General features: G+C 42.6%; 1 protein-coding gene across 1 annotated transcript in view; it reads left to right on the top strand.

Annotated features, from left to right (window-relative positions):
- sntb2 (syntrophin, beta 2) overlaps positions 1–16,343 on the top strand; it is a 37,041-nt gene extending 20,698 nt beyond the window's left edge. Inside the window, exons 4-7 of the mRNA XM_079279748.1 lie at positions 1,358–1,500; positions 3,510–3,706; positions 10,027–10,217; positions 12,785–16,343. Coding sequence (XP_079135874.1) covers positions 1,358–1,500; positions 3,510–3,706; positions 10,027–10,217; positions 12,785–12,877 — 624 coding nt within the window. The 3' untranslated portion in view covers positions 12,878–16,343. The remainder of the gene's footprint in view (positions 1–1,357; positions 1,501–3,509; positions 3,707–10,026; positions 10,218–12,784) is intronic.
- The last annotated feature ends 3,738 nt before the right edge of the window (positions 16,344–20,081 follow it).

Raw genomic sequence — 20,081 nt, 5'->3', positions numbered from 1 at the left:
CTGTGGCTATAAATATACCTTGAGCCCTGTTTGAATCGGTAGGTAGTAGCTACCTAAACGCTGTGGGGAGAGTTTGTAGTGTGTGTGCTGCTGTTGGTTTTCCTGGTAAGCTAGTTTAGCATAGCGTGTAGAATGTTGTTCTTCCGTGGTGGGAGTGTCAGACAGCATGTTGTCTGTTACGTCGGGTGGGTTGCCATGTTGAGCGAAGTGGCACCACCAAGAGAACATTATATTTCTCACAATTGAAATGCAATCATATTATTCAAATGTAATGTTCGGTTCATAATGCGTACCGAACCGTGAGCCTCGTACCGAACAGTTTAATACAAATAGGTGTAATGTTACACCCCTAATCACTATACCATTACACTGTCCAAGAACATCGCTACACTGTCCAAGAACATCGCTACACTGTCAAACGACATCACTATACCGCTACACTGTCAAACGACATCACTATACCGCTACACTGTCAAACGACATCACTATACCGCTACACTGTCAAACGACATCACTATACCGCTACACTGTCAAACTACTTCACTATACCGCTACACTGTCAAACGACATCACTATACCGCTACACTGTCAAACGACGTCACTATACCGCTACACTGTCAAACGACGTCACTATACCGCTACACTGTCAAACGACGTCACTATACCGCTACACTGTCAAACGACGTCACTATACCGCTACACTGTCAAACGACGTCACTATACCGCTACACTGTCAAACGACGTCACTATACCGCTACACTGTCAAACGACGTCACTATACCGCTACACTGTCAAACGACGTCACTATACCGCTACACTGTCAAACGACGTCACTATACCGCTACACTGTCAAACGACGTCACTATACCGCTACACTGTCAAACGACGTCACTATACCGCTACACTGTCAAACGACGTCACTATGCCGCTACACTGTCAAACGACATCACTATACCGCTACACTGTCAAACGACGTCACTATACCGCTACACTGTCAAACGACGTCACTATACCGCTACACTGTCAAACGACGTCACTATACCGCTACACTGTCAAACGACTTCACTATGTCTGTTCAGTAATGTTGTAATATTTTACAAATACAGTTAATTGTGAGATCTATAGCTATGGAAATGGAGAACACATCTGCTTACTTTTCCAACATAGCCAGGCTTACCTGTAATAATTCGTAGGTTTGGAGACTATTTCATGCAAGTTGACTAGTGGTTGGTTTTGCAGTAAACCTAATGGTAGAATTACTGGACGATATATGTAGTACAAAATGTAATTTGGAGATGTATTTTTGTACTATCAGTAATTATGAGTATTGACATCTCCACCTGACTCTCTTCTTTAGGTCCAGCTGGAAGGTGGACGGCAGCAGTACAAGCCAGTGGTCATGGCACTGACGGAGAAGGACATCCTGCTATTCGAATCGGTGCCATGGAGCAGAGAGTCCTGGTCCATGCCTCTGCTCACACACCCGCTGCTAGCCACAAGGTGAGGACAACAGACAGCAGGGTCATTTGGCTGTAGCCAGAATGCACATATCTTACCCGACTGGTCCTCTTTCCGTGCATCAGGAAACATTTCAGACCAGAGATCAAACATTACTCGTTTACAATATCAAAACTCCCATTTTTAAGTAAAATAATTGAAAAAGCGGTTTTCCAACAGCTGACCAACTTCTTGGCCGTAAATAACTGCTTTGATGTTTTCCAGTCAGGCTTTCGACAGCACCACAGTACTGAAACTGCTCTTGTTAAGGTTTTCAACGACATCCACTTAAACCTAGACAATGGCAGAAGTTCAGTCTTTGTGTTACTGGATCTCAGTGCTGCATTCGACACGGTTGACCATGCCATACTCCTAGAAAGACAAAAAATCTGGGTGGGACTCTCTGGCACAGCACTTAACTGGTTTGAATCCTACTTGAAGGACCGAGAATACTTTGTGTCTATAGCTGATTACACATCAGAGCTGACTAAAATGACATGTGGTGTTCCCCAAGGTTCAATACTGGGGCCTCTTCTGTTCAACATCTACATGCTTCCACTAGCTCAGATTATGGAAAACAACAAAGTGTGTTATCATAATTATGCAGACGACACACAAATCTACATAACTATGTCACCAGGGGACTATAATCCCATACAAGGGCTGGGTAACTGCATTGAACAAATCAACAACTGGATGTGCCAGAATTTTCTTCAATTAAACAAAGATAAAACAGAAGTAATTGTTTTTGGTACCAAGGACGAACAATTGAAAATCACCGCTCAGCTTCAATCACTGATGTTAAAACCCACAAACCAAGCCAGAAATCTAGGTGTAGTTATGGATTCAGACCTCAACCTGAACAGCCATATCAAGACAATTACAAAATCAGCCTACTATCACCTGAAGAACATATCAAGGATTAGAGGACTTATGTCTCAACAGGATTTGGAAAAACGTGTCCATGCATTTATCTTCAGCAGACTGGACTACTGTAACGGTGTGTTTACAGGTCTCTGTAAAAAGTCCGTCAGAAAGCTGCAGCTGATTCAGAACGCTGCAGCTCGAGTCCTCACTAAGACCAGGAGGGTGGATCACATCACTCCAGTTCTGAGGTCTTTGCACTGGCTTCCTGTCCAACAAAGAATTGACTTTAAAATCCTGCTGTTGGTTTACAAAGCACTGAATGCTTTAGGGCCAAAATACATCTCTGATCTGCTGCTACCTTATGAACCATCCCGACCCCTCAGGTCGTCTGGGACCGGTCTACTTTCTGTTCCCAGAGTCAGAACTAAACATGGAGAAGCAGCGTTCAGTTTTTCTGCTCCACATATCTGGAACAAAGTCCCAGAAAGCTGCAGGTCTGCTGAGACCCTCAGCTCATTTAAATCAAGATTGAAGACTTTTCTATTTGCTGCTGCCTTTAATTGAACCACATTCAATTAATATATTAATCAATTTCCTGCATTTCTGCATTTTACTACTGCATTTTATTTCTTACACTGTTTTTTTTATTTATGTTTTCTTAATTGTTTTTACTCCTTGTTTCCTTTTCTTTTGCCTTATGTTTTGATGCTTTTAATGGTTTTATGTGAAGCACTTTGAATTACCTTGTTGTTGAAATGTGCTATACAAATAAACTTGCCTTGCCTTACAGATTTGACCTTTTAGCTCAGAACAGTTCACTGTCATCATAATTCTAATATGGGTTTATCATTTCTTCATGGTACAGATGATAATATTTATGTTAAAATGCTTTTGGATTGGCCATTTTGCAAGGCATCAGCTGACCAGGAACAATTTAGCAGGCTTTCAGTTCAGTACTGTACTTCTGCCAACATACGGTCAACAAATTCATGGTATGTACCTGGAGGTTTAAAGTTGCTTACATTAAATTTACAGTGAAACATTTTGCGAGGTCAGGAGAGGGGTTTTCAATTTAATTTAGGTGCCAATGCAGATCATCGATGCAACAATAAAGGGGTGTTGTATTTTCATGTCTCTCCCTCCAGACTGGTTCATTCTGGAAGCGCCCGGGGTTCTCCTGCCCAGGGTTCGGACATGGTGTTCGCCACTCGGACGGGCACAGGGCGGGGCATTGAGTCCCACATCTTCCGAGTGGAGACCCACTGGGATCTGTCGTCATGGACGCGAGCCCTCGTGCAGGGGGCACACGCTGCCGCTGAGCTCATCAAAGAAGTCTCCATTGGTGGGTGTGTGTGTGTGTGTGTGTGTGTGTGTGTGCGTGCGTGCAATGGGTGATTAGTCTGTAGTAAGAATTTAAAGTCGGTACCAAAATCCGCGGTGCACATTGGTCTTCCAAAGTAGTCTCATGGCACAAGTTTAAGGCACTTGCATTTTAATTGCATATATTCACTTCAACCTCAAGGAGTGGCCACCCTGAAATCTGATTGGCCACCCCCTTTATCCTGAACTCTGATTGGCTCTACCAGCTCAGAGGCGGGACTTTAGAGTAAACCGGAGCCGAAGTGGCGCCTATTCTGCCAAAAACTTAGAGTAAGAATACGATTTTGTTTGGATTACAAAATGTTAAAATCAGGAATGTAAGAAACTATAAGATACTGTAATGTCAGTAATTCGTGTAGATATGTTTAGCAGAGACATAAATGGTTAACTAATGCTATGTAATATCTCACTTTGGATTCCCAGTCGGAGTTTTTACACAAAACATGATCAGTTTATCAAATATAATGCACAGATTTAACTGCCATGCAGGATTATAAAGTAGTTCAATTGTCCCCACCTTGACGGCCTCCAACATTTAAATGCCTGCGGCTCACACAGTAACAATCAAAAAAGTAGTAATGATCAATAGTGGTCGTCTTGTCACATGATCAAATAGAGACATTGGACAACATCAACATACATATTACCCAGCAATCATCACTGCATATCTGTATATGACAAAAATACCAAACAAAGATAGTGAATAGTTTTTTATTGTTTATTCATAGTTTATGTAGAATAAGCATATCAATTTATATTCATGTTTATTTATGTTATAGATTGCTATTGCGTATTTAATCCCCATAAAATGAAAACCATGACAGAGATGGGCTTGCCTTTTCAAGGCTATATATATATATATATATATATAAACCTAGCTGATTATAGGTGTTAGTGTTTTTTTGTCCACAGGAAACACTTCATTATGTAGTGCAATACCTTACAACACCACAGGCTAGAAGGTTGTGTGCACACATTAGGACGAATGCGTGTATGCTCCTGTGTGGTTTGAGTCTGTACACACAGGTTGGCAGCAGTGAGTCAGCAGCCCTTTAACCAGAGGATGTGGGTTCACCTTTATACATAAAGCAAGTGCCAGCAAGTGAATGTTAAGTGGAAGTTACTTTTCTAGAGCAGGGGTTCTTAACCTTTTTGACCTCGGGGCCCAACTTTTCAAGTACAAAGTGTCCCGTGGCCCATTCAAACACTATTAGTTTAACGAATTGATCTCACTCTTGGTTTGATTTGTATTCAACAACTATAGTGTTACCTGTTCAACTCCACCCCTATTTTGGAGCAAAACTGTCTAAAATGACATACCCAAATTAAAATGGCAGTAGCTTCTGAACCACTCCGACTATATGCATCAAAAGTGTCAGAAAACCTGTAGGTCATACAGAAACAGAGCAGTGGGCCTTTGGAGTCAGTAAAGATTGAAGATTTTTGTCCGCATAAAATAAAAAAGTATCTTTCAGTATAAATAACTGCCGGTGGCTGTATCTGTACAGGTAAAGGACAGCATAGGGCTGTAACTACACTATCAGTGAACAACTGCCTCAAATTTGAAGAAGATTGGACAAAGTATGACCATTCTACAGAGTTTCTTCCATGAAGAGATCCAGGCGGAGCTCTAAAAGGACATTTGGAGACCCAAATGGATACATGGTAACCAAATGATATTCTGACACACTAAAGGTGTTTCTCCCTTTATATTTTGACATTATATTATTTTCCTTTTATTGTTAGCCTTTGCAAATTGCAAAAACTATGTATATATGGTCGAAGACATGGTGTGTGAGTAGCGAACTTTCTGTGCGAGTATTTGGGTAACTCAGTTATGCAAGGTTATACGTTGGTTGACGGCTTATAGAATAAGAAGATACGGTTTGTACTACAAGTACTAGCGTTTTCTGAAGGCAGTAGCTCCATGGTAACATTCGCTAACACGTTGTCGGGTCTGTAATGTGTCTTTTTCCGTCTAAATGCTGCAGGATCCGACTTGCAGCGGTTATGGCGAATTTGGACAGTGTGTGTTTGGGCTCCTTTTGTGAAAAATCCATAAGAAATGAAAGAAAATCGATGATTTCTTTGCAAAGATGCGGATTTTGGGCATGCTGGGATACCAAACACGGACATGTTTTGTGACATAGTTTGCGCAAGCAAGCCGTAGGAACGGAAGGGGAGGGGATCGAGGATACCGGTGTTGAACAGGCAAAACCCTTGTCAAATAAATGAGATCATAGAATGTGATGATCACAAAGACATTTATTATCATGTGTATGTAAACCTGCATACGCAACAAGAAGCCAAACAGACTTTCCCACGAGCGTTGGATGTTTCGTCGCTACGTGTCGCTTTATTTTTGAAGGCTTCAGTGCTTCGTTTGATAGCATTAGCTCACATTCCACACACTGAGCCCTCGGCTCTGCCTCGTTGCCTCCGTTCACAAAGCCGTACTTAAGAAAGTCAGGGTTGTACTTGCGCACACATTTAGACTTTTGGGGGGTATGGCACCACTGTCGTCTTCATTTTTTCTTTTTAATAACTTATCCATAACTTTCGCTACAGGCTAGCGGCTAGCTGAGTGTCTTCTTCTGCTTATTGCAGCTTGTTAAACAACTGACTGACGCATTACCGCCACCAGGTGGTGGGAAGCTGTATCGTAACTGAGCGTCTCATGGATAACAGTAATATCTCTGGTGTCTTCGATTGATAACCTATGCGGTCCCGCGGCCCTCGCGGCCCACAGGTGCAAAACTGAAGTTTTTTGCGGACCTCTAGGTGGCGCTCGCGGCCCAATCGTGGGCCGCGGCCCTATGGTTAAGAATCACTGCTCTAGAGAATATATTTGTTCACAAGCTGAACCCCATATATAAAGGATTTTTTTGAACAGATAAAAATGTTGAATGTATATAGGCCTATAAAGGTCAGAGCACTTTGACTGTGACAGGAAGCACCAGACACCAACTGGCTGGCCGGCCATGTGCAGCAGCTCAGAGAGAGCAGCTCTGTGTAGCAGAAGCAGAAGCTGGAGCCAGCAGAGGTGAATGTTTCCACTCTGTGCAGAACAATGGTTGGCTGCCGGAACAGCACTGGAAAGCTTATTTTCTCCCTCCTTCTTCCCCCCTCCTGTCCTTAGTTGTGCAGAAACATTCAAAGGCAGTCGCGTAACAGTAACACACGTTGAAATGTGCTTCGGGATCAAATGACGTGACTGTTTAAGCTGCATGAGGCACGTTTTTACATGGAAGATAGGCTTGTGTTTATATGCTGTGGATTAAGTTTGTTTAAGTAAGATATTCAGGTGACAGACAATGTCACTGCTGGAACTTTAGTTCATGAAGGGAGTTCACAACATACCTATCAGACATTGTCAACACATGGTATGACTTCATATTTAAAAGGATTGTGTGTACGATTTGGTGACATCTAGTGGTACGCTTGCAGAATGCAACCTGCTGAATATCCCTTCTCCCTTTCCAAGACTGCGCTAATGTGAGCCGCGAAGCGCAAAACCTTGGTAACGACATTTGCCTCACTTAGAGGTCATACCATAATAACACTACTTTAGGAGAATTGGTAAGTCAGACGGCGGCTGGCCATACTACAGTACCTCAGTTTCACAAGCGTGTCAGAGAACTATGGTGGCCTTCAGGTCAAATAAAAAAACGTGAAAGGCTCTCTCTGTAAGCTGAGGTTGGTTTGTCCCTTGTGGGCTACCATAGATAGATAGATAGATAGATAGATAGATGTAAACTTTATTTATCCCCAGGGGGAAATTCGTTTGTAGCAGCAGCAATTTACAGAGTAAAATAAAATATAACATATGGAATGCACAATATCTACAGTACAATAAAATACCAGCGCAGATATTGAATTGAAGGAATAGATTAATAAATTTAAAAAAAGCTAGAATAGAAATGCACAGTATATACCATGAATATAGTGGTATTAATAAAATAAAATTAGCAACTCGTAAACTAAACTAAACAACCTGGACAGCAGAGCCAGGATCACCAACAACAAGCAACAGCCGTGTAGCGTTGTAGTCATGTGAAGGACGACGATCTGGCCCGAGGTGTTTTATAATAAAGTCTTATAGCAGAGGGCAGGAATGTTTTTCTGAATCTGTCCTTGTGACAGCGGAGCTGCATCAGTCTGTTGGAGAAAGTGCTCCGCTGTCCCTGCAGGAGGTGGTGGAGAGGGTGGTCCGGGTTATCCAATATGGATAATAGTTTCTTCAGTGTCCTCTCCACCACCTCTTCCAGATAGTCTTGTTTGCAGCCAATGATGGAGCCGGCCTTCTTAACTAGTTTGTTCAGTCTGTTGGTGTCTCCGGCTCCAATGCTGCTCCCCCAGCAGACTACAGAAGTACAGTGCACTGGCCACAACAGACTGTAGAACATCTCCAGCATCTTGCTGCACATGTTGAAGGATCGAAGTTTCCTCAAGAAGAAGAGTCGACTCCTCCCCTTCTTGTACACAGCGTTGATGTTGTTCTTCCAGTTCAGTCTGCTGTCGATGGAGACACCCAGGTACTTGTACTCCTCCACCATGTCCACATCCTCTCCCAGAACTCTCAGCGGTTGTTGAGCCGTCGTCTTCCTCCTGAAGTCGACCACCATCTCTCTGGTCTTGGCCACGTTCAGAAGCAGGTGATTTCTACCGGCCCACTCTACAAAGTCCTCCACTACTGCCCTGTACTCCTCCTGTCCGTCCCTTATACATCCGACCACTGCAGAGTAATCAGAGAACTTCTGCAGATGCATGACACAGAGTTGTACTGGAAGTCAGTGGTGTACAAGGTGAACAGGAAGGGAGACAGAACAGTTCCCTGTGGGGCTCCAGTATCACTGACCACCACATCAGACAGCACACGGCCCAGTGGGACAAACTGTGGTCTGCTGTGAGGTAGTCAGTGATCCAGGAGACGGTGGACGCGTTCACCCCGACCACCCGCAGCTTCTCACTCAGCAGCACCGGTTGGATGGTGTTGAATGCACTGGAGAAATCAAAGAAAGTGATTCTCACAGAGCCACCGGTTCATCCAGGTGCGACTGAGCTCGTTGCAGCAGGTAGATGATGGCGTCGTCCACCCCCACATCGGGCTGGTATGCAAATTGCAGAGGGTCCAGTGAGGATTTTACCTGCGGCCGGAGGCGGGCCAAGACCAGCATCTCCAGCACCTTCATCACATGGGATGTGAGGGCAGTCTGGTCGGTAGTCATTGAGGCCAGATGGTGTCGTCTTCTTCGGTACAGGAACCAGGCACGACGTCTTCCACAGCACCGGGACTTCCTCCTGCTTCAGGCTCAGGTTGAAGAGGTGTTGAAGGACATTAGACAGCTGGATGGCGCAGGTCTTCAGGACCCTGGGGCTGATGCCATCAGGTCCTTCAGCTTTGCCTTGGTGGAGTCTCTCCAGCTGTCTCCTAACCTGGCCAGTCGTCACAGAAACATGGTGGTGCAACACGGCCTGCTCCTCATTCTAAGCTAACATAGTTAAGAAAACTGTTTTCTGTTCATGCTAATAGAGCCTCCCAAATAAACTACACACTGGCCCTTTAAGTTAGTATTTATATTAGTGCTGGGCAAGTTAATGCGTTATTATCGCGTTAATACATTCATTAATTAAAATGCAAGAAATATGATCGCTGCTGCGAGACATCTGATTCAGTATTAAGTATTGTATTGTGCACTTTTATTTTAAAAGTACTGCTATATGAACAAAAGTGCAATAACATTTGGTTTGCAAACACTTTAAACAAATAAGGTGCTTTTTAACAGCAGGCGGGGGGGGGGGGGGGTAGCAGCAGGAAGAGAAGGAAGAGACTCCACACAAACGCAGCTGTTCACCACTCGCTGCCCGTTCTTGTGTTAAGAATGTCCGCTAAGTAATCATTTTTTTAAAACTGCATTAACGCGCGATAATATAATTGTCGGCATTAATTAATGAATGCGTTAACGCGATAATAATGCGTGAACTTGCCCAGCACTCATATATACATATATAGAGGTAGATTTCATAGTCTGAATTGGACGTAGTCATCATGACATCACCCATTGGTTTGTAGACTGCCGTTATGAAGCCTCGAGTCCGGCGAAATTAGACATTAGAGAGAATGTAAGTTTTAACACACTTCTGCATTAGCTTCTCTCGGCAGAAATGGAGGTTGCCGCCCTCCACACACATTGCACTCACCCACTGGGGCATCCCTCACCCCCACTGACCCGTACTCCTACTATACCTTAAAGCTCATTCCTCTCTCTCTCTCTCTTCCAGGTTGCACGTTAAACAGGCAGGACATCCGGCTCACGTTGCACTACGAGAAGGGCTTCACGGTGACGAGGGAGCCAGCAGAGCCAGCGGGGGGCGCCGTGCTGTATAGATACCCCTACGAGAAGCTCAAGATGTCCGCCGACGATGGGATACGCAACCTCTACCTTGACTTTGGGGGTCCAGAGGGAGAGATGGTGAGCTGAGACAATGGACTAAAATACACTATAATATTTTATATTTTCACCACTGCCATTACTTTTCTCTCCTGCCAGAGAGTAGTTGATTAGTTCAGTGTATGACACAAAGCCACTGTAACTTTTTATCATCGATTCATCACTTATTTTTGATTATTCGATGAGTCAAAAAATAATTTCATTTCATTTCTAGCAGCTTACTCTAATAATAACAAAAGATTATTCTAGCCCAGCGGTTCCCAAACTTTTTAGGCCGCGCACCCCCTTCTACATCCCGACCGGGTTCACGCACCCCCAATCCCCCACACCTTAAAAAACAAAAGAAGCAACAGAGCCTATTTATAGCCTCATAGAAATCTGACCAATGAGAGAACAGTTTGCTCGCGCGTGGCGTTTGTTTACAATATTTAGTCCGCTGTTAAATGTTGCAGTGTGAACACAAACCGAACAAAGGAGCAACTGCAACAAAGCAAACGAACTGAAGGTGTGAAAACGCCCTGAAACACTGCAACAAAGTTTCAATAACTTTCAGTGACACAAGGCGTCACTTTTAAAGAGCAATACGGATGCGAGCACACACGCACAGGCTCAGAGGCAGATTATCACATTTCATTTACAATTAACCACACATGAATGAGACTGCAGTTGTTTTTGGCTGTTTTGTAACTCCTCCAATTTGGATATAAACAATGTAAGGGGCTTTTGACTTGCACTGGCATGCTTGGTGTTCAGGTGGCGACGTAAATAAGAGCTTCAGACTGTTAGCCAGAACCTCACTGCACACCACGCACTGTGGCTTTGGGGAATCTGCGTTGCCAATCCAAGTGAAGCCCAGACACAGATACTTTTCATCATATTTCCTCTTGTTTTCCCAGTCTGATGCTCACTCTCGTTTCCTCTTTTTTCACCTTGACTCCGCGATGGGCCGATGTGCTCCCGATTTGTCTGTGCTATCCCTTCCTCCTTTTCGGTCTCCTCCGTCTCATCTTCCTCTGACTCTGGCTCGATTTCTTCTCCCGGTCTCTCCCCAACGCACCTCTCCGTTCCCCTCGCCTCCGATTCCTCTCTCTCTCTCTGTCCCTCTCCTCTTTTACGACTGATAGCTTCAGATGTCCCACCTGACAGTTTCCCCGATTTTCAGCTAGTTTAGCATATTTGCATGAATGTTGCTGAATGCATGAAGTTAGCTGTTAGCTGAGGTTAGCTGCACAAGCTAGGCTAGCTAGTGTACGTAAAAGACAGTCTGGCGGCAGGAGCTGAAGTGCATTTATTTATTAAATTGTACATTTTTTATTTTGAATTGAAATCTTACAAGGGGAATTTTTATAATTCATGTAACCGAGCATCTTGGGTTTGTGTATAAGGGCACTTATCATACAGTAGTAACTGGAGTCGGGAGATTAGACATCTTGTATCAGCCCACGGCTACTCTCTTTATTGTTGTTTTCTCCTTTGGCCAGAGGCGGGGGTTGCGCCTTCGCTACGGCAACCCTCAAGGGACATATCATCGTCAACACCAGAACGACAAACATGAGACAGTCTGTTACATTCATGTTTTTACTTTGTGAAAATTATATTTAATATTAATTATTACACCATTAGACCACCATTACATTTTTCCTCTTGTGCACCCCCTAGAGGCAGCTCGCGCACCCCCAGGGGTGCTCGCACCACACTTTGGGAATCCCTGTTCTAGGTCATAGGTTTTTATTTGTAAAAAAGAAAGAAAGAATAATTCAAGTGTGTGTTGCTTCAAGCTCATTCATTTGAGTGAATTATATATATATATATATATATATATATATATACACACATACATACATACATACACACACACACATACATACATACATACATACATATACACACACACATACATACATACATATACACACACACATACATACATACATACATACATATACACACACACATACACACACACACACACAGTATATTACCACTGGGGGCACCAAAGCAGCCATATTGAAATATTAAAGTGGAACTTTTACACATGGTTTCAGAAAGAGCTGCACAATGTCACATGACTTCCTTTTAGCTGCTACTAGCATAACATACCTGAATCTCCTGTTAAGGAGGTTTCGTTGCATTGTGGGTAATGTAGCAGCCAGGTTATGACAGGGAAGAAGAGAGTTTCAGGGGGAGAAAAGATAACATACAAAAACAACTAGAGACCAACTTGCGATGGGATCACATGACCAGTGGCGTTGCGGCTGGTAAAAAGACATTCAAATTCACAGCCTCTCTCTCTTTTCACATAACAACCCCTGACAAGAGATACCTATGTAACTACAGTTCTATGAATTTTACGTGACTGTCACTGACGGTATGTACGGTAATACCTGGATTTCCACAAGGAAACGACACAGATTTGTTTCGCTTTGCACAGAGTTACTCAATTTTCAATGAACACTTTAGATTGAAACCAGAGCAGTTGACAGTAGAATAAAGTAATTGTACTTATGCAAGGGGGTCATTTACCTCAGAATAGACTTTTTTTTGTACCCTGCCGTTGACCCCCTTAACTTAATCTCTCCGTCTTCCAGGTATTTGACCTCCACTCGGGTCCAAAGCCGGTGGTGTTCGTCCTCCACTCCTTCCTGTCAGCCAAGCTCACCCGAATGGGCCTTCTGACGTGAAACAACCGACCACGGGACCTCTGTTCCGCACCCGGGCCTGGCGAGGAGGAGGGGGAGGGAAGATGCTCCCAAAACGCTGATACCGGGGTGTTGATTTTCAATTTCCCTTTGTTTGTTTTTTGTTTTCCAATTTCTCCATTCACAACTGAAGCTGCGGGGCAGATTTGACCCCCTGAAACTGTTGATTGTCTGAAAATTGTGCCTCTTCTTCTAACTTCTCCTCGGCCTATTGTAATCATTTGTATTGCGAGGTCGGGAATAAGGAAGTGGCGCTTTGCTTGAAGTCGTGAGGTGTCGGGAGACGGTTACACACAAAAAAAGGTGTTAAAAAATCAAAGAACATTCCATTATGTATGATTATCTGATACGATGTTAAAGACTCCATGACCCGTGCAATTCTAGCAAAGTGTTACTGAAATACAATGAATTTTTAGACAATGAATACACAGCCAAGCACAGATCAGTGAATGTTCCCTGTTTTGAACTCTATGCCTATCATTCCACGACAGCCTTCCAATGTAGTTTGGGCTCTTCTTAATGCATTTGTGTGGCCGCTGTTTCACCGTCAGAATGCAGTTTAATGTGTGTGTGTGTGTGTGTGTGTGTGTGTGTGTGTGTGTGTGTGTGTGTGTGTGTACTACGCGCTTCTGTTGGCTTGATAGTGTGCCTGCTGTCCGACAGACTCACCTTTCTAACACATTATCCCAAACTACTGTCGTAATCAGGAGTGCCAACTGTGCCTTTTTACATGCAGTCCAAGACACTCTTTGTATCGTTTCCTTTCTTTTAAAATTCCGCACAATAAGAGAATTTTAAGCTTTCGACATGTGCAAGCAATAGTATTACTCTTACAGTGTAAACCATGTTACTTTTTTTTTTTAAGTGTGTATCTCAAGATAGCATGACTTCCTGACATTGAACTCTGATGATATGTGACATGACCTTGTGTTACCTCCCCCACCTTGACCTACACTACCACGTCGTATCCGTGTCGCTATCGTCTCATTCCACTTTACTTGAGATTACTGGTGTCTTGTTACCATTCCTACGGCAGCATTTCTCTGGTTAAGGACTGTTAAACGGGCTTGTTTCAGGGTGGGCCAAAACACAAAACAGAAGTACCATTGTGTTTGAATGGTCAACAATATCAAATACGTCTCGCTTCCTATCAACCCCCTGCAGTAGAGAGGTTACAGAACAGTATTTTGGTATTTTACTTCCATGTAAGTCTAAGAAAGCCAATGAAAGTTTGAGGAAAATAACCTTTAATCAATCGAGTTACTTCCTTTTGGAGCTTTCAGCCGCATCTCAAGGTCTCCGTTGTCACGGAGATGGTTTGGCTGTGATCACGTGACCTAAGTAGAGAATGTAACTTACATAATAGGTGTTCGTGTATTGGGAGAGGTGGTGTTTGGTAGAAGATGTAAATGACCTCCTTCATCTTTGGCCCGATCCCAACGTCCACATTCTAGGACTTTTGAAGCGCGGTCCCGCCAAGTTGGTGATGGTTTAGAACTGTCCCACTGTCAAATCCTCAAGTGTTTGAGGTCTCACCCGCGGACATTTTTAGCAACTTCATGAACACTTTCTATAAGTCTGCATTTCAAAATCAGGCAGTAAAAAAAATGTAGGAGTAACCTTTCATGATCAGTTCTCACGTGATCACCTGATGGATCACATATGTGCACAGAGTAGATGTAGCCGACAAGGATTCATCTTCTGTCATCCATCTTGTTCAGTCTTTTGCAAAACGTCTCGTTTGAAATGATGTATGTCCTTCTGCAAAAAAATACAATTTCATTTTAAAAGTTCATTTCCAGCAGCAATTAACTTTAAAACATTTTTAAAAATAATACATTTTTTTATATGTTAAAAGATAAGAAATTTGCTGAAATGTAAATAAATTTCAAACAAACTTGAGCAGGAAAGGAAAATATTATATAATATAAGTATTGTGCACAATAAATGGCAGCCATTTCCTTGCCGTTTACACCCCTGAGAAAAAAAATAAAAAGTTTTGAAATGCAAACAGGCTAAAAGAATCATGCGTGCCGACATACATGTTGCTAAAATATAATGATGCTGCAGCCGTCTATTATTCACTTTAAACCAACTGAGATCTCTAGAGCTCTCTCCGATTTTAAGAGTATAAGTTTACTTGTAAGAGTGAAGGACTTTTATCTTTCCCCATTAGCAATTTGATCAATTGGTGTTGGAGAGTGGAGACAGGCGACGTCTGTTCCTGGTGTTCGTTCAGGCGTCGCTGTTTAAGCGATGTAGCGAGCGCGAGGTCAGGTGAAGACAACCGAGCAAACACCATCCACCGATGAAGGCCGTGAGATGCAGTTGAAAGCGCTGGGAAAAGCCAGTAAATGGACCCTAGAGTTAAGGTTATATGTCAAACTACGCTTTCTCGAGCTCAAGAAGAATGTTTTATGCTCTTAAGAAATACCATTACAGATCTTGTGATTTCTGTCAAAAGAAAATACCATCAATACGACCATTTGTTTATCTATTTCACTCTGCTTTATGTACAGTAACCCATAAATCATTTTAGCTGTCACTTAAATCGAGGTGGGTTGAAGTCTGCTAACTAATTACAATCTTCCCTTCAGTTCCTCCGTTCTGTCCAGTGCCTAGTGTTGAGACCTGACTCGTTAACGAGTTCAACATGACTGTCATCAACACATTTTCATAACCGTCAGTCGGCTCATGGTACATGTCGCCAAGGCAACCCTTCCCTTCAGTAGAGCCTCTGTTGGACACAATGGTGCATTGTGTCCACTGACAGGAGAACAAGATATCCCCTCTGTCCTCGGATAAGGAACACAATCGCCAGGCTGAATGACCTTCATTCTGTTTTGGACTCTGATGTCCTTGTGAGGGTTTCAACAACTTATTTTGACTTTTATTCGCGAGAGCAAAAAAGTGTACCCTTATAGTTGCTACAGTTAATAGAGCTCCAAAAGGAGAGGCTGACTTTACTTCCTTCATTGTCCGTTTGAGTTACATTTGGTAAGTCTTGTTCCTGTGTTGCACTCCACCATCCTACTTTTTCACCCAACTTTTCTTTTTATGTCAATCTAACCCACTGCACAGATCTGATTGTCTGAAGTTGATCAACCTTCTACAAGCTGCAGGCTGTCCCTTTGTGAGCTTGATGCACTAACCATTCAAACCCCCTTTTAAATCTGAATGTACACCTCTCCTCTTCTTCTCGATGATTATTTTTCATCTCCTTATGATCTGAGGCTATCCTGTCTATGCAAAGCAATGCTTCAAAGAAGGTTTTTCTTTTAACCAAAGGTAATATCTGTGGCAGCTTGCGTCACACACAATCATTGAACTGATAAGTCACAACAGGATAAAGCGCTGCTGCAACAACCTGTCATATGCAAAATATTTTAGACTTCCTTCCAAGATACCATATACAATGTATGATAATGTAATACTCTCATATGTAAATACCTACCAATAAAACTTACAAATCACATGAAATGATGTGCGGTTTGTTTTGAAGTGAAGCATTTGTTAGATCAAGGCTTGATGTTTATAATGTAGACAATATTTTGATTTTTGATTTTACGTATTCTAGACTTGTCTTTTTCAATTATGGTAGTACTACTCAGTACTACTTTTTATGGAGTGGCCTGCTGGGGCAGCAGCATCTCGAAAGCTGACAGGAAAAGACTGAACAAACTCATCAAGAAGGCCAGCAGTGTGCTGGGGTGTCCACTGGATACGGTGGAGGTGGTGGGAGACAGGAGGACGATGGCTAAGCTAAGTGTTGTCCATCATCTCCCTGATGGACAACACCTCCCACCCCATGCGGGACGCCCTGGCAGCTCTGTGCAGCTCCTTCAGCCACCGGTTGATTCACCCCCGGTGTGTGAGGGAGTGGTACCGCAGGTCCTCCCTTCCTGCTGCTGTCAGGCTGCACAACCAGCTGTGCTCCCAGTAGACCACCAAAAACAAACAAAAACATCTGTGCAATATAAATACACCGTGCAATACAACAATTATTCTGTCTGTATATATCATATTTTTAGTTATAGTTATATTTGGTACAATATAAATACACCGTGCAATACAACAATTATCCTGTCTGTATATATCATATTTTTTAGTTTAGTTTAGTTTATTTATTTATTTTATCTTATCTTATCTTAATCTAAAAAAGAGTCATAATAAAAAAGTAATTTCAGAGTAAGAGCCTAATATGTGAAAAAGATTCATAAAAAGCCATAGTGTAGTATGTTGAAAAAGTTTTTTTAAATGTCATGGTATAGTATGTCGAATAAAAGACATATAGACAGTATAGTATGTCAAAAAGTAAATTTAAATGAATGTATTAATGTATGTTGAAAAAAGTCATCAGACAGGCAAAGAAAAGTGTCATAGTATAGTATGTTGAAAGAAGTAAAAAAAATAAGTCACAGTATTGTACAGGTGCATCTCAATGAATTAGAATATCATGGAAAAGTTCATTTATTTCAGTAATTCAATTCAAAAAGTGAAACTCATATATTATATAGATTCATTACACACAGGGTGATATATTTCAAGGGTTTATTTCTTTTAATTTTGATGATTATGGCTTAAGTTACAGCTAATGAAAACCCAAAATTCAGTATCTCAGAAACTTAGAATATTGTGAATAAATTCAATATTGTAGACTCATGGTGTCACACTCTAATCAGCTAATGAACTCAAAACACCTGCAAAGGTTTCCTGAGCCATGGTCTCTCAGTCTGGTTCGGTACACAATCATGGGGGAAGACTGTTGACTTGACAGTTGTCCAGAAGACATTCATTGACACCCTCCACAAGGAGGGGAAGCTGTTCACAGAGTGCTGTGAGTGCATATTAATGGAAAGTTGAGTGGAAGGAAAAAGTGCGGCAGAAAAACATGCACACGCAACAGGGATAACCGCAGCCTTGTGAGAATTGTGAAGCAAAGCCCATTCAAGGGAGATTCACAAGGAGTGGAGTGCGGCTGGAGTCAGTGCTTCAAGAGCCGCCACACACAGACGTATCCAGGACGTGGGCTACAACTGTCGCATTCCTTGTGTCAAGCCACTCCTGAACCAGAGACAACGTCAGAAGCGTCTTACCTGGGCTAAGGAGAAAAAGGACTGGACTGTTGCTCAGTGGTCCAAAGTCCTCTTTTCAGATGAAAGTACATTTTGCATTTCATTTGGAAATCAAGGTCCCAGAGTCTGGAGGAAGAGTGGAGAGGCACACAATCCAAGTTGCTTGAGGTCCAGTGTGAAGTTTCCAGTCAGTGATGATTTGGGGAGCCATGTCATCTGCTGGTGTTGGTCCACTGTGTTTTATCAAGTCCAAAGTCAGTGCAGCCGTCTACCAGGAACCTTAGAGCATGCTTCCCTCTGCTGACGAGCTTTATGGAGATGCTGATTTCATTATCCAGCAGGACTTGGACCAGACCCAACAGTGCAGACGACTGAAGGCTTATCAAAGCAACCTGGGCTTCCATAACACCTCAGCAGTGCCACAGTCTCATCGCCTCCATGCCACGCCGCATTGATGCAGTAATTAATGCAAAAGGAGCCCCGACCAAGTATTGAGTGCATACTGTAGTCGACTGTACATGGACATACTTTTCAGTAGGCCAACATTTCTGTATTAAAGATCCCTTTTTTAGTTGGTCTTAATTAATATTCTAATTTTCTGAGATACAGAATTTGGGGTTTTCATTAGCTGTAAGACATAATCATCACAATTAAGACTTTGTGAATTGAATTATTGAAATAAATTAACTTTTCGATGATATTCTAATCTGTATGTCGAAAAAAGTCATAGTATAGTATGTCATTAAAAGGAAAAAGTTAAGTCTCAAAAAGTCAAGTTGTAATATACTGAAAAATATAGAATAGTATGTCGGAAAAAGCCATATAAAGTCAGTCGAAAAAAGTCATGTTACAAAATTTCAAAAAAAAGTACATAGTAAAAAAAAAAAAACCATAGTAGAAATAATTTCTAAAAAAGTTACAGTATGTCAAAAACTTTCTGACAAATGTCATAAAATACTTTGCCAAAAAATTCATAGTATATTCAATTAGGAGGCTCAAGCGCCTGCACCTGGGCGAGGCATTCTGGGAGATGTAGTGTGGGTCACACCAGCCTTTTTGTGGTGTGCTTGCCTGCACTGTATGGGAATGTAGTACCCCCTCAACTACATAGCCCTTGTGATGCCACAACACAGATGCTAAAGATGAAAGGGATAAAGTGGGCATAGGAATAAATGCTAAATGGACTGTACTTGTATAGCGCTTTTCTAGTCTATGTATACTGTATATACCCTCATATATACCCTCAATTAATGTTAATACGGGAAAAAGAATACAAATGGGTGGCTGTTAGTACAGCAGAAAAGATGGCAGTCATCATAGGTCTACAGTGGATAGAGGCAGGCACGTACAAAGAAATGGCTGGGCCCCTGAAAAGGTCTGGTGAATGGAGCCCTCCCCAGAGTGCAGACCAGATTTTACTGCACATGTGTTGTATCCCAATTAAATACCCTGTGACATCTCTTTTTAAGGCCCAATATCAAAGTTCACACTCCAGAATTCACAGACTTTAAGCCGGGTTCACGCAAAGTCCGTGAGGGTTTAGGGCTGTCCCACTGTCAAAGGGCTCTCTGTCAGACATTTTGAGCCCTTTATGAACACTTCCCATTAGTCCGCATTCATGGGCCCAATCCCAATGTGCCCCCTTACGGACTCACATACTTTGAGGCGCGCTCCTGTGAAGTCCGTGAGGGTTTAGGGCTGTCCCACTGTCAAATCATCAAGTGTTTGAGGGCTCTCTCGCAGACATTTTGAGCCCTTTATGAACCCTTTCCGTAAATCAGCATAGGATGCTGACTTAGCCTAAGGGAATTACCCACAAATCATTGCAATGTGACGTTAAATATAGGTAGGGACATCAGATCCAGAGTGGATCCGTGTAGAATATCAGCGTACACCAGGGGTGCCCAATACGTCGATCGCGATCGACCGGTCGATCGCGATCGACCGGTCGATCGCGGAGGTAATGCGAGTAGATCGCATACCATTAAAAAAAGAAAAGAGATGTCCTCATGGCATTTGCCATTTGATTTTCTAACACACGGGTCACCACGTATGCGCGGTCAACCGCGCGAGCTACTGCAAAACTCCGGCGAGCTAATTAGTTAGCCTTC

This window comes from Melanostigma gelatinosum (genome assembly GCF_949748355.1).
Source record: "Melanostigma gelatinosum genome assembly, chromosome: 1".
Taxonomy (NCBI): Eukaryota; Metazoa; Chordata; class Actinopteri; order Perciformes; family Zoarcidae; genus Melanostigma; species Melanostigma gelatinosum.
This window is presented reverse-complemented; position numbering and strand designations above follow the sequence as displayed.